The 15,273-nt window shown below is 34.9% G+C and overlaps 1 protein-coding gene across 1 annotated transcript in view; it reads right to left on the bottom strand.

Annotated features, from left to right (window-relative positions):
* Positions 1 to 15,273, bottom strand: part of SORCS2 (sortilin related VPS10 domain containing receptor 2) — a 1,347,356-nt gene that overhangs the window by 548,310 nt on the left and 783,773 nt on the right. Inside the window, exon 3 of the mRNA XM_044681767.1 lies at positions 11,450 to 11,549. Coding sequence (XP_044537702.1) covers positions 11,450 to 11,549 — 100 coding nt within the window. The remainder of the gene's footprint in view (positions 1 to 11,449; positions 11,550 to 15,273) is intronic.

Raw genomic sequence — 15,273 nt, 5'->3', positions numbered from 1 at the left:
GAAGGACTGCAGGAGGGGAAACATATAAGAAAAACAACTGCTTGAACGCATGGGTCGGGGTGGACATGATTGAGGATGTGGACTCGAAACTACCACACCAATGCAACTACCAACAATTTGGAAATAGGTCTTGATTAATGACACATGTTAAGACCAGTGGAAATGCGCATCGGCCAAGGGAGGGGGGATGTCGGGGGGTGAAGGGGAAAGTAGGAACATGAATTATGTAACCATATTAAAAATGAATATTAATAAATGTTTAAATTTAAAAAAAAGAATGACTTTCTCTATGTCTTTCTTAATCCCACCAGATGCTAGTATCTTCCCTCTCTTTACCACTAAACATTTATTTTGTACTTATTCTGCATATATGAACATGGTTTCCTGCCATTCCCTTCCCCATACAAATGTAAGGTCTTTGAAGGTGACAACTTCATTTTCTTTTGTATTTCAGTGACTGAAACATAAGGCATGTTCAATTAATGACTATTAATTGAATGAGTGAAATAAGTATTAAATACTGTCACCATGATATTGTGGAAAGTTGAGATTGGAATCAGAGGGCTGGGATTTGACTCTCTATCACTTTCTAACCATGTGATCTTGGGTCACAATTAACCGATGCAAACTTCAATTTCCTTTATTTGTAAAAATTAATTAAGTTAGATTATAAGATTTTTGTGGTCTCTTTCATGGATTTAAATCTTTGATCTCATGGAGAAGTTCAGAAAAATGGCTGAGATGAGGATGATGATGATGATGATAATGACTATAACAGCAACAACAATATGATGCTGCTGCTGCTGACATTTATATTGCAGCTTGAGGTTTACAAAGTACTTTGCAAATGTTATCTCATTTTATCCTCACAAATATGCTGTATGGTGGGTGCTATTGTTATTGAAGAAACTGAGGATGAAAGACATTAAGTAAATAAGTAAGCACAGGGTTACAGAGATAATTAATGTCTGGAGCCAGATTTGAAATCCAGTCTTCCTGACTTCATGTCTAGCATTCTATCCCCTGATACATTTAGTTGCCTCCTGAGTCAAACTAGTAGAAATTACACCATCTGTAGCTTGAGATGGGGAGGGAAGTGAAGACAGAAAAGGGTTGGGGAGGCTTCATATATGATGAGTCGTATTCTTTTTTTTTTTCTTTTCCAAAGGACTACTTTGGTGTAGGTGCAGTTCTTTCTCCATCTTCATGAAGAGATATTGAGAAAGAAGAGATATCTTAGAGAATAGAAAATGGAGAATCCTCTTTTATACACACTGATTTTTAGGTAATTAATAAGCAGAGAGTCTCTGTTTATATAGAAAAGAGAGCTGTTCAATCCACCCTCAGATAGCAATCACTGCTGCTGAAAACAAAGGACAACATGATATTAAATGAGAATTCATTATATCCAACATGAGTCTACATTCTGGCATTCACTCAAATCCCTCAGGAGTTCCTATCTATTCTCTATATCCTATTACTCTGTTAATTCCTAGTTATGCTCTTGTCTGGTTCTTACTCATGCCATATCCTTCTTTCTCTACCAGAATATTCTCTAACTCCCAAATTCAGGCAATATCAGAGCTGAAAAAGATTTTAGAGGTTATTTAATCCAACATTCTCATTTTACACAAAAGGTAACTGAGGCCCATAGGAGGTCGATCAGTGACTGAGTCATAAAATGTTAGTTCTATAAGGCACCTTAGAGCATAAAATTTTACAGATTGTAGCATAAGGAAGGTCAGACAAGGATTGGACCTTAACAAATCAAATGTAAGAGAGCAGATTTAAAAGAGTTCAGAGAAAGGATAAGGAGTTATATTGCAGACTAAAATTCTGGGATGGTGGAAAGCCTCAAAAATGAAATTCAACAGATAAAAAGGGGAAAAATCTGGAGAAAGAGGGAAAAATTGTCTGAAGGGGCCAATAAAGGTAAAACAAACTAATTTACACTTTCATAAGAAAATTATAGAAGATAGAAACAAAGGCAGAGTGTGATTGTACTAAAAGAACAGTGTTATCAGTTCTAAATTTCAGAATTAAGGTAGGCTTTAAGGGAAACTAACAACAACAGAAAGATGTGGATTAAAACGTGGCTCGATGGGGCTAGGATTGGGGTTTTGATGCTAAAAGATTGCTTTATTACAAATATGAATAACATTGAAATAGATTTTGAACAATGCTACACATATAACTCAGTGGAATTGTTTGTCAGCTCTAGGAGTGGGGAGGGAAAAGGGGTGGGAAAAATCAATAATCATGTAACCATGGAAAAATAGTCTAAATAAATTAAAAAGAAGAAAGATGTGGATTTAAAATATTATATTGGGAAAAGAAAAGGATGAAAGAAAGAATGGGATTATTGCTTGGCCATAATGGAAAGATGATTATGGAGAATGGGGAAAAGTCAAAATCACTTAATTCTCATTTTGTTTCCATTTTCTTTATCAAAAGGAATACTCTATGGTCTGGAAAAGAAAGAGCAAAAATTGCTAACATAGAATTTAAACCTAAGATAATAAAGGCAATGGTAAGACAGCCACTAACTGTGCCTTTTTTGTCCAATTGTCCAGGTTCAGAGGAACTTAATTCTAGGTTAATAATAAAAAGAACAATAAAAAATGACACATTTATATAGTACATACAAGTCCTGTGCTATATTTTACAATTATTAGCTCATTTGATCCTTACAACATAGTCTGTGAATTATCATTATTATGCCCATTTTATAGATGAAGGAAACAAGGTTTAGATAACTTTCTCAGTCATAAACTTTGTAAGTGCCTAAAGATAGATTTGAACTCAGGTTTTCCTTGGCTTGGTCTTTTTTTTTTTTTTTTTTTTTTTTAATTTGGAAAGTTGGGCAGGTAATGCAGGATTGGAAAATACCAAATGTTTGACTTTTGAAAATAGAAAGAGAATTTTGCCTGCAGGAATGATTTTATTAGCATGCTTCTTGGGTAAATTTAGAACATACTCTAAAAGGGATATCAAGTAAACATTTAGAAATGGAAGCTGTGATCTCCTAAGCCAGTATCACTTCAAGAACAGGACATTTGTATAAACTAATGCAGAGAGGAAAAATTAGAACTAGGAACAATATAACAAGAACTAATATGATATAAACAAAGAAAACATAGAGAAGGTTATAAGGACCCAAATTAAAAGAGGAACTATTTTTGATCCTAACAAATAATGAAAGAGCTAAAGTTTATTAACCAATTCTTCTCTAGGGCTTTAAGGTTAACAAAATACTTTACGTATGTAAATGTATTTGACTCCTCATGATAATACTGTGCCATAGGTATTCTCATCATCTCCATTTTATAGATAACGTATTTAAGTTAAAAAACGGTTAACTGACTTATTAAAAGCTACAGAGTCATTAAGTATCTGAGATGGATTTTAAATCAGGTCTTAACTTGCTCCAAGATCAGCTCTCTGTCTATTATGCCACCTACCATTTTCTTCTTTTTTTTCCATCCATATTTCCCTTCTTTACCTGGATAGGTGGTTGTTAGGATGTAGTGTGAGTTAAATGTGTAGAATGTAGCAAATATTGTCACACTTTGTTGGGGAGGATGGTATTTAGTATTTAATTCACAACTTCTAGGTGACAGGAAAGCACTATGTCAAATTAACTTAAAATACTGAAGAATATCAAGGACCCCAAAGTATAAAAAATAGAGTCTTTATTTTTTCTAGTGGCAAAGAACTAGAAACTGAGGTGATAATCATGAATTGTGAAATACTTGAACAAATTATATCTAAACCTGATGGAATACTATTGTGCCAGAACATATGATAAAAGGGAGGATTTCAAGAAAAGCCTTGAATGGTTTCTCTGAACAGATATAAAGTCAAGTCAGAAGAATCAAGAGGAGAGTTTATTTTATAAAAACATTACTGTAGGGAGAAACTAGGTGGCTCAGTGGCTAGAATGCCAGATTACATGATAGAAGGACCTGAGTTCCAGTCTAGCTTCAGACATGTCCCAGCTGTGTGACCCTGGGCAAGTCACTTGCTCCCATTACCCCTAGGGCTTACTGCTTTTCTGCTTTGGAATCTATGCACAGTTTTGATTCTCATTTGTAAAGTAAGGATTTTTAAATATATGTAATATAAGAGATAATAAACTTCAAAAGATTTGAGGACTCTAATCAGTGAAGTGACCATCTATGATTCCAAAGCACTGATGATAAAGTCTACTATACCCTCTTTGAAACCAAAAAGGAATGAGCTCAGGATACAGTGAGATTTTTTGGATGTGGTCAGTTCAGGAAATTGCTTTGTTATATTATGCATATTTGTTACAAAATTTTATTTTCTTCTCTTTTTTTCAATGATAAAGAGGATTAGGAAGGGAAGGAAATATCCTTTTATTAATTAAAAATTAATTAAAAGGGATGAAAACATATTAGTCTATCCTTGATGTTTCTTTAATAGTAAAACACTACACCCCCTGTATTATTGAAATAATGACAAATATTTATTTCTGCACTTTTGCTTTTATTTTTATTCACTAATACCCATTAGGACACTTGTTCCACAGCCCACTGATCCTAGTATGTGTGAAATGTAGCTGCTACTGATCCAACTCATAATGTGTGCTGGTTCTCCAGAGCCCTGGGTAATTCCATGCTGACTTAGAGTACCATTCCCATGAACAGGGAGTCAATCAATCATGTTATCTTAAACATTTTTGTTACATGCTGTGAATACTGCTTCCCATTCTGTGCTTTGGACACTTCAATAAAAATCAATGTCTATTGAGCTGAATTCTATAATTTTATGATTCCCTATTTGTATCCCTACACTGAATCTCCTTGCAAATTTCCCTGCTCTTTTTGTAGGCTGTCTTTATATACAAACACATTTAATAGCTTTTCACAACATTCCTTTGGTTGCTTTCACAATGGCATTGGTGCACAGTGTACCATTTACAGTAAAGTATTATGACATGCAAAGTTCAAATCCCATCTCAGACTCTTAGCTGCATGACCATTGAAAGATTATTTAACCTCTCTGAGTCTCTGCTTGCTCATCCATAAAAAGGAAAACTGTAGCAGCTACCTCACAGGATCATTGTTGCAAGACTCAAGAGAACAAATTTATGTGAAATATATCACAAACAACATACTACTAAGTAAAAGTCGGGTTTTATTTTCTTCCTGCTATTGTTGTTGCTACTATGACTACAAAACACTTTTCACATATTCCTGTGAATGATGAATCAGAATCACTGTTGTAAGTGTGAGTGCTCTAATGGGAAAAGGTGACAATTCATCTGCAGGAAATGTCTCAGGACATGACCAAGTTAGTCGATTTTGGAGGGATCAGGATGCTAGATCTTTGCATATGTCATTTGAATACATTCAAACAGTTTTAGAAGTTACATAGTGAAAGTGAAAGAAATTATTTGTCAAGTTATTTAGAAGTAATAAGTAACCAACATTTACAAAATTGATTCAAGCCATCTGTTATACTGCCTGCATGAATTAAGATGGGATAACAGGGCTGATTTTCATCATCTTTTAGGAACCAACTCAAATGCTACTTTCTCTATGAAACTTTTCATTTTCCTTTGGCTCCCGATGTCAGCTCTCTGACAAAGTTATGATGAGTCTCAAATTAGGGAATATATGTATAGTGATTTGTAAACCACAAATCTTTATACAAATAGAAGTTATTTTTCTTATTTTTTCTCCAGTAGTTACTCCTTTAGGATCCCATCAGGCTATGAGTTAGTTCTTTTTTTCTTTCAAATTTTATAATTCATCTAGGTTAATCCTTTAATTTGTCAAAACTGAAGCCCAGAGAGGTAAATTTCTTACTTCCCCAAGGTTTCAAAGGCATATGCAGAGAACATTTTCAACTCAGCATGCTATAACAGTAAATACGGATCATTCAAGGTTTTACCAACAGTATAGAAGTTCTGGCACATCTTTTCAAAGTGGTAAAAATTCAATACAGATCCAGCCATATGTTGTGATATTGTTATTGGAAGTCCGATGTGGAGAAATTTGAAGAAGGTCATCAATAAAAGATTGGTAGACATATGATGACTTGGGATGGAGCATGGGAAGAGAGGGTCTACAGCAACTCATTAAATCTCAAAAAACTTACTTGCATCAATAGCAGTAATCACAATTATGAGTCACTTTTTAAAGTATAAATAATCAGGAAAATCAGAACATATGAAAAAGAATGAGGCTTAGAGTGCTCAAGAATGATTTCAAGGAAGAGCTGAACTAGAATTCAGAAGTATAGAATCTTAGTGTTGGAAAGATCATCTACTTAAACTCCTATCTATACAGAGCTTTCTAATACAATTTCTCTGCTAATTGACCACCCAGCTTCCTCATGAAGAATATTGATTGTGATATATTCAAACTCTGGGAAATGTTGGTCTCTCCTTGATTGACAGGGGAGACAGTTGGAGACATTGGAATGTTCCCAGATTCCATGAGTGAAGGGCAAAAGTCAGTTGGCCTGAGAGTATAAATACCCCTAACAGCCATGTGGGAGAGACCTTTGACCATTGATCTTTGGTCTTGGACCATTGATCTATGGGTCTCTGACCAGGGTTATTGGTTCTCTCTGAATCTCCCTAGATCTTTAGGTATCTGGATCATCATAGTTATTTAGGTATCTGGTCCTGGGTGGTGAATAGGAGCAAGGGAAGTCTGAGAAGAAAAGGGTGGTTTTAAGGGTGGTTACTTCCTGAAGGCTGTGAAGGCTAATACATCACCAACAGATAATAAGAAAGTTGAGAAGACATCATCAATACAGCTGCACCAGCAGAGCAGACTCTCTCTCTGGTTTGGCAGTGGCCAAGCTGAATCAGATAGGGTTGTGAAGAACGATTGCTCCAGCTTTATAAATCAATAGCCTCCAGTCCTGAGGGATTATAGCCTATAGATATTAGCTTGACAGGGTCTCCAATCCCCAGTCTTTATCATGATTGTCCTTTCCCTAATTAAAATCATAGGTAAAGCATTTAATAAGTATCTTCTTGAGTGGTCATTATATCACGACCCTTGAGGAGGGAGCAAACACAGTCAGATGAACAACATCATCCAAGGCTAATCAGAGCCCAATATTAATAACTGATCCAATCCCAGGTGGGACTTGAAAGGGTTACCCATCCACCTGACCATTGGCATCCTTCCTGGGCACTGTTGTTTAGAAGGGGTAATTATAACATCTAACAAGGGTGATTGGGGTTGGTGTTCCCCCATTCACAAGCTCCTAGGGAGAATATAGAGATACAAGGCTCCAATCTCCTCACTCATATCTCTATCCCCTAGGAGCAAAGTATCCCCTATTTCTTTATAACAATTGGGAACACATCACCTCCCAAGGCAGTCCATTTTGGATAACACTAGTTGTTCAAAAGTTTTCCTAAATTGATTTCAAGTATAAATCTGTCTCTCTACAACTTCTAGCCATTGCTCTTTGTTCAGTTTTCTTGGTCAAAGCAGAACGCATTCAATTATTTGTTCTACCCAGTGATTCCCAAAGTGGGCACTACTGCCCCCTGGTGGGTGCTGCAGTGATCCAGGGAAGCGATGATGGTCACAGGTGTGTTTATCTTTCCTATTAATTGCTATTAAATTTTTAAAAAATTAATTTCCAGGGGGCTAAGTAATATTTTTTTCTGGAAAGGGGGTGGTAGGCCAAAAATGTTTGGGAACCACTGTTCTACACAATAGACCTTTTTATACTTAAAATATTGATCATATTTCCCTATACACCCCCTCAAATCCTATTGCTTCTATACTAAACAACCTCAGTTTTATTCTAAATAATCCTCTTATGACAAGTTTGTCAGTCCTCTTATCATTTTGTCCTCTTTAGACCCATGCCACTTTGCGTATGCTCTACCTAAAATGTGAAATCTTGAAATGAACCCAGTATTTCAGATGTGAATCATCCAGGGCAGAGGACAACTTTTAACTTTTTTTCATTCTGGAAAGCACACACATACATTACACATATGTGTATATAAACATATATAATACATGTAATATAATATATATAAGGCTTATATATATTCATGAAACATATGTATGTTTATGTACCAATAATATATGTTTAATAAATGTAATATTTTAATAAATAAAACTTAAAATGACATTATCTTTTGCGAGGATGAATTGGGGTAGGGGGAGCTGCCATGCCTCACAATTCATTCATATTAAGTCACTAGAATGTCTGAATCTTTTTTGAACCATTGTTGGCTAACTGCCTCTGTAATCTTATGTTCCTTGAATAGTTTTGAATTTAAGAGTAGGAGTTTCTGAAGGAGGAGACCCTGCAAAATGATGTCAGCACCCTGGCCAGAGACAGGAGTAAAATGAGAGCAGAGAGTAAAATTGATATTATTGTAAGAGATAACTTGAAAGTGCTGTTTGTGCTGAGCAAAGTTCTGCTATAATTGGGAATGCGTGTGGATGGCATGCTATACTAAAGTTAAGGAGGAGGGTATACAGATCTTATTCCTGATAGTTATCAGTTGTCTGAATCCTTGTAGTAGTTTTGGCAAACAAGAGACATACGTATCTCTAGAGCTTAGAAAAAGTACAATTGTATTGTGGGAATTCTTTAGAACTGGATTTTGACCAGAGTATCTACTTCTGGCTAAGGGTAGATAGTCTTACTTCCTAAAGTGGCTAGTGTGCTTTATTCTCTAGAGTTGTTATAATAGATCCCAGTAGACCCCACTGCCCTATGCCTTATTTTATGCTCCTCTAGATTCACTGAACAGTTACCTCTGTTGACTTCTTCAAACAAACATTCACAATCCTACTTCCTTTTGAAATGCCTCACACTGTTAGACTCTCTTATGGATTAGCATTACTTATTCCATTTCTATTCCCAATCCACCAAATAATTTGCTATGAGGATAAATTTTATCTAGCTCTGTATCCCCTAATGGATGAGATTTTTCACACTTCTCCTTATTTTATTGACCCAAGAGGAGATGATCAAAGAGCCCCCTATGTTTCATTTTCCTTTCCCTCTGTCTGTAGTGACCATTCTTTGGATTTTTCAATTGGGTGAGGATTTGTTTTCAAATATTAGATGAAACATATGATGATAAAACACTCCTGAGACCACCTTTACCTGGAAATCTGCACCAGGATTGTCTTAGAATTCTACCTCATTAATCTCAGGGTATTTAGGGAGATAAGAGGGAAAAAGAAAGGACAATTCAACTGAGTTTAACAATAGGAATGATAGGAATATAACATGCCTGGAAATAATGAAGACATAATCAATAAATATTAAGTATCTAGTGTGTGCTTAGGGCTTAGAGAAGGCTTAGGCCTCTAGTCCTAAGAAGTAGTGGGGAGGGGGTCATTTGGTTTAGATTGGATAGGCTAGTTTCCAAGGAGTATCTTGGAACTCTCCTATTTGCCAAGGGGCCAAGAAAACTGTGACTACTCAACTAGAATCACCTCTCCTGCATGCTGACAACTTCCTGTCCAAAGTGGCACATTCATTGCATGAAAGAAATCCACCCTTTCCCTTTTTTGCTTCTCTACATTCTGTTCTGTCTAAGTTCAATTCCAAGTCTGTCAATCAGGCCACTTTTTACAAGCAATAAAGGCCCATTTAAGAAAAAGGAACACTTTAAAAAAGATGACATTGGTTAAAAATGAAGCCAAGTATATCAAGGCAGCCTGAAGGAATGATATTTAACAGCTGAATCCTAATGTAACTTGAAACTGCTGTGAATGAGACCTTGTGTCTTGCTGAAGTCCACAGAGTTAAAGCAAAAAGCAGATTTTTCAAAGTTCTTTGCTGTAATGCAGTTTTTGTCATGGCCACGAGATTCTTGGAACATCAGCTTCCTTTTCTGTAAAATGGGTCTAATAAAATTTATGCTAACTATCTCACATGGTGAGGGAAATCTTTTATAAACCTTATCACGATAAGACAATACTGGGGGTAGCTTGGCACAACACATTGGAAAGCAAACTGTGGAGTCAGAAAAATATGGGTTTAGTACTTTCTCAGATATATACCAGTCATGTGCCTCAGGACTAGTTACTTTATTTCTCAATGTCTCAAATGCCTTCAAAGGCTCTAAGGAAAAGATTTCATGTTCAGCCATTGGTGGAAGGTGTTTTCCACATTCAGAATTCCTGCTACTAATGAAAGCAAACCTATCCTACTTTCATCACATCCAAGGTGTGAAACAATGAAAAGTATCCAAACACTCCAAGCTCAAAGTTCAATTTCAATTTCTTCCTGATGGCTCATTTCTTAGACCATTGAACAGTTCATATTAGCTTTAATCTACTCAAACCACTTTCAGATTTTATCTCCTTGAGAAGCAGCAGAGATATGACCACATGGATATGGATCACTCTCTTAGTTTGTTGGGAAACAGACTACCCAATTGTGCCTGAAATGAGTTGTACCCTTTGCTGAGCTTAAAGAGCTGTTCTCTGCTGGGGACAATCTGGAGAGACACTGAGGTAGTTTAGGTTCAAAGAACAAGAAAAGAGTTACCTGTCTAGCAGGACATTAAAAAACGGAGTTCTCTAATATGCTTTAGAACAAGATGATACTTAGCACATGGGAGAGATGAAAACAATGAATATCAGAGAAACAGATTGTTTCCATTCCTAACCAATGAATGCTAGTGATGGATATTGAATTATGCCAAATTCCCAATACAGAGACACATTTTTCTTTTCAAAACAGATTAATTATAAACTCTGTACTTGTACTAAAATTTCTAACTACTCTCATCTCCAAAGGTGAGTCTTTCTACTTCCATATATATATGGAAGTATCTATGGAAGTAGAATATATATATATATATATATATATATGTATATATATATATGTGGAAGTAGAATATATATATTTATATTATGTATATTTATGTTGATAACCATGAATATTTTTCTAATTCAGTAAAAAAGTTTTTTGGTAGTTTGATAGGTATGGCACTAAATAGGTAAATTAATTTGGGTAGAATGGTCATTTTTATTATGTTAGCTTGTTCTACCTATGAGAAATCAAATTTTTCCCAATTGTTTAGATCTAACCATGAATATTTTTAAAACTTGCCTCTCTCTGTGTATATCTCCCCACAGTCACATGAATGTGTCTGTCTTTCTCTCCGCATATTTAGTTCGCACATGTCTTCTCTGTAGGTACAAGACAAAACAACACAGCTAAACAAACGCTCAACAGAATTATTCACTGATCAATTAACCACCATTAAGAAGAGATAGCAAACTGTGACCACATGGCTCAGACTCTTAGAGATGAGGCTACACAAGAAAAGCTTCGATGCAGGTATTGCTGTTGTGGCAAATTGACTCCATTATGTTTCTACCAAGTAAATTCCCACTTAAATTAAATGAACTTCAGTCTAAATTTTTCAGTGTGAACACAAATAAAAAAGAATGTCTCTGACCCATACCTTTCTCTTGTTTGTAGGGCATATGTAGAAGTTGTCAATCACTGTGGTGATGCCTGGCTGTAAATTGAGTTTGATGTATGAAGTTCCATAATCTGATGACCTGTAGGAAACAGAGAAATATAGAATGTCTATTCAAATTTCCCCATATCCAGTTGGTTTGTTACTAATTGTTCACCCTGGGGACCTGTTTCCAGGGTCTTCCAAGCACAGTATTCATATGACATGCACGTTATTGATGAAAGTAAATAAATATTTTTTTCACTTGTATCTTTATGCTCAAGTACTGGGCACAGGGTTGGTGGCTTAATAAATGCTGTTTGATTGGTTCATCAAACTCAACTTTAGTAAAATAAAACATCTAGGAACATGCAATACAGACATCATTTCATCTCTCCATCCTTCTCCTTCACTACTCTACTCATGTTTCCCACCTTTCAACTGAACTGCTTTCATCCTTTGCTTCTCTAAATATTATCTGTGCTTTCCTACACCTCTGGGTCTTGGCTCCACTTATTTCTTGGAAAATTCTTGTGGATCTCCCCTATTCCTGCTAAAATCAGAATGATCATTCAAAAGTGTCAGCTCAAATGTCAGGTTCTCAAACAAGTCTTTCCTCAGCTCTACAATTACAAATCAAGTCCTCTTATCTTCATAAAGCATTCAAATGGTATCTGGTCCATGTTAAATATAAACAGGAATCCTTCTATAACATCCTTAACAATTTTACCTCCAGCTTCCAGTTAAAGACATTCAGTGAAGGACAATTTATTACCTCCTCTATAAACTTTAAAGTTTATTATAAAGCATTGTGATTCAATCCTAACCTGATTATTTCCTCCAAATAAAAATCCCTATCCTTTCCACATGACTATTCTTAGTTCAAATATTAAGAAGAAAATAATCTATTTAAAAATAATAAAAGATTCAAATGTGTTCAAGGGATCTCAGAAAAAAAGTGAGTCCAATTCATCCCTGAAAAAGAATGACTCTTTGAAAACATTAAGTAAGTAGTTCTATCTTTGCTTGAAGATCTTTAATGAGGGTAAATGTACTAACCCCTTTTATAGCCCATTGCATTTTTGATTGATTCTTATTGTTAGGAAGTTGATGTTAATGCTAAACCTAAACCTAACTATCTGAAGTTTGCACCAACTACTCTAATCGTGCACTCAGGGGCTAAGAAGAACTCTAATCCTTCTTAAAAATAACTCTGATGCAACTGAAGTCAATTATCATCTCCACAAAAAACAAAAACAAAAACAAAAAAAAACCTCTTCAGACTAAAGACCTCAAACTATTATGTCACATTCTAGAATGAGGTCCCTTTTCCTGAGTGCTGGAGATAGATTTCAGGAGTTCCTTGAAGTAGGATGGAAAAATTAACATCTTTGTCTTCACTAACTTCTAACCAAACTTAACATTTCCTTCAATTATTTAAGGAAATAATTCCATTAAGGTTTCCAAATGCTTCATTAGATTGCCAAAGGAATCAAACTCCATGAAATGTTAAGGAAGATCATGACCTGAATCATTGCCAGGAATGGATAATAGTATTATATATTTAGAGCTCAAAATTGTCTTGGGAATCAAGTGTAACTCTCTTACTTTACAAATAAGTCAATTATGGGAGTCCCCATAATTTGCCCAGTCACAGAGCTAGTAGATATTTGAGGAGAGATTTGCGCCTAGGTCATCATTACTCTCAAATCCAATGTCTTATCTACTATGCCATTTATCTTGTAAAATAAAGTCTTTGGAACATGAGTTAAAGAATATATATTGAAACTGTTGAATGACTCATAACCTTCCCAGACTCTAATTCTGCAAGGAGAATTTAATTGGAAAAAGAAATACTTGTTAAAGCCAAATGAATCTTTAACATCTGGAATGCTCAAGAGTAGGACAAAACAAGTACAGAATTTCAAGTGTACCTCAGGAGATCTTTAAGACAGAGTGTCTGCCCAGAGATCTTTAAAATCACATTGTGAAGACCACTTCCATCTCTACCTTGCAGGAAGCTGGATCTACAGCAAGATTTTTTTCCCCAACCTTTTTTAAGAATGTTTGCTTTTTTAGTAAGACATTGTTGAATTAAGTAACTCATCACAACTGAATACATGACTTCTTATGACCTTATTGAATAAATACAATGGATCATGCATGTTTTATGCATAGTCATATGTGCAACTTGACTCTACAGTGAACTTTGTTCATTATTCATTATTACAATAATGAGCTTTGGGAGGGGGACCAGTAGGACTATGTAGAGGTCATGATCGACTACAAAGAATCCTACCCATTTCCCAAACTAGTTTCACACTGAAATAATGGCAATATGAATTAAGTTTCTTAGAGCTTTATGAACAAAAATAATTTTGCATGCATTATCTTTAAATAGATCATTTCAATTTTATTTCATGGCAACCTTATGAGGTAGGTAAGGCAAATATGTGAGAAGTTTTGCACTGCATTTGGAGCCATAGAATCTAGGTTCAAATCTTTGCTCTTCCACTCTCATACCTACATAAGTTTGGACAAATTATAACCTCACTAAGTCTTCCAAGTAGGTTACACTAGAAAGAGCATTTATTTGGAATAAGAGGACTTAGGTTTGGATTTTAGCTCTGCTCTTTAAAACCAATATGACTTAATGTTTCTAGGTTCCAATTTCCTCATGTGTAAATTATGGGGATTAGGCTACTTCTAAGATCACTTCTAGCTTCTATATAAAGGACAGTACTGGTCACAAAAGATAAAATAAATTATTCTGATTACAGGAAATCAAAAAGATTTTAATGATCAAAATCATTGTAGCGAAGAAAAAAGGGAATAATTGGGGGGGGAGTCTCTTTAAAATATCTGATGAGTTTGATAATCAAGACATATTGAAAATTAATATAAATAAGACACATTCCCCAATGCTCAAATGACAGAAACTGATAATTCCTAAAGAAGTGTCTGTTACTAAGGGAAGGATTGCTCTAAATCAATAATGATGCGAAAAATTCACATCCAAACAATTTGAGGTTTCATCAGACACCCAGTAATACTATCAAAAATAATAAAACAGGAAAATTCTCAATATTAGAAGACTTAAAATAAGATATTAATATAATTTTGTAGATTGGAAAAGTTTAGTAGATTAGAAAACAATTTGGATTTGTGATTTTATTTTTTTTACCTGAACTTTTAAAAATTAATTTAAAAATTATTTTTAGATATTTTATTTTCTAAATTACACGTATTAATAATTTTCAAGATATGTTTTCCAAAATATAAGATCCAAATGTATCCCTCCCTCCATTACCTCTCCCCTGTCAGAGATACTAAGCAATTTTTATCAGGATTATACATGTATTATCATGCAAAACATAGTTCTATATTGGTCATTGTTATAAGAGAAAACTCATATATAATCAACACCTCTCTCCTTCCCCAAAATAAGCTAATATGAAAATTAGTGTTCCTTGATCTGCATTCCAACAGTTCTTTATTCGGAGATGGATAGCATTCTTTAGCATAGGTCCTTCAGAATTGTCCTGGATTGTTATATTGCTGAGAGGAACTAAATCTTTCACAGAGGATCATATTGAAATATTGCTGTAACTGTGAACAATGTTATCCTGCTTCTGTTTATTTCACTCTGCATCAATTCATGTACATCTTTCAAGGTTTTTCTGAAGTCATCCTTCTCATTCTTACTTATATAGCATAATAGTATTCTATTACCATCAGATAACAAAATTTGTTCAGCCATAACCAAATCGATGGACATTCTCTCAATTTCCAATTCTTAGCTACCACAGAAAAACTGCTATAAATAT

This window comes from Gracilinanus agilis, chromosome 6, assembly GCF_016433145.1.
Source record: "Gracilinanus agilis isolate LMUSP501 chromosome 6, AgileGrace, whole genome shotgun sequence".
In the NCBI taxonomy this organism is placed as follows: Eukaryota; Metazoa; Chordata; class Mammalia; order Didelphimorphia; family Didelphidae; genus Gracilinanus; species Gracilinanus agilis.
Note: the sequence above shows the minus strand (reverse complement) of the source record. Positions and strands in the feature narration are given on the sequence as shown.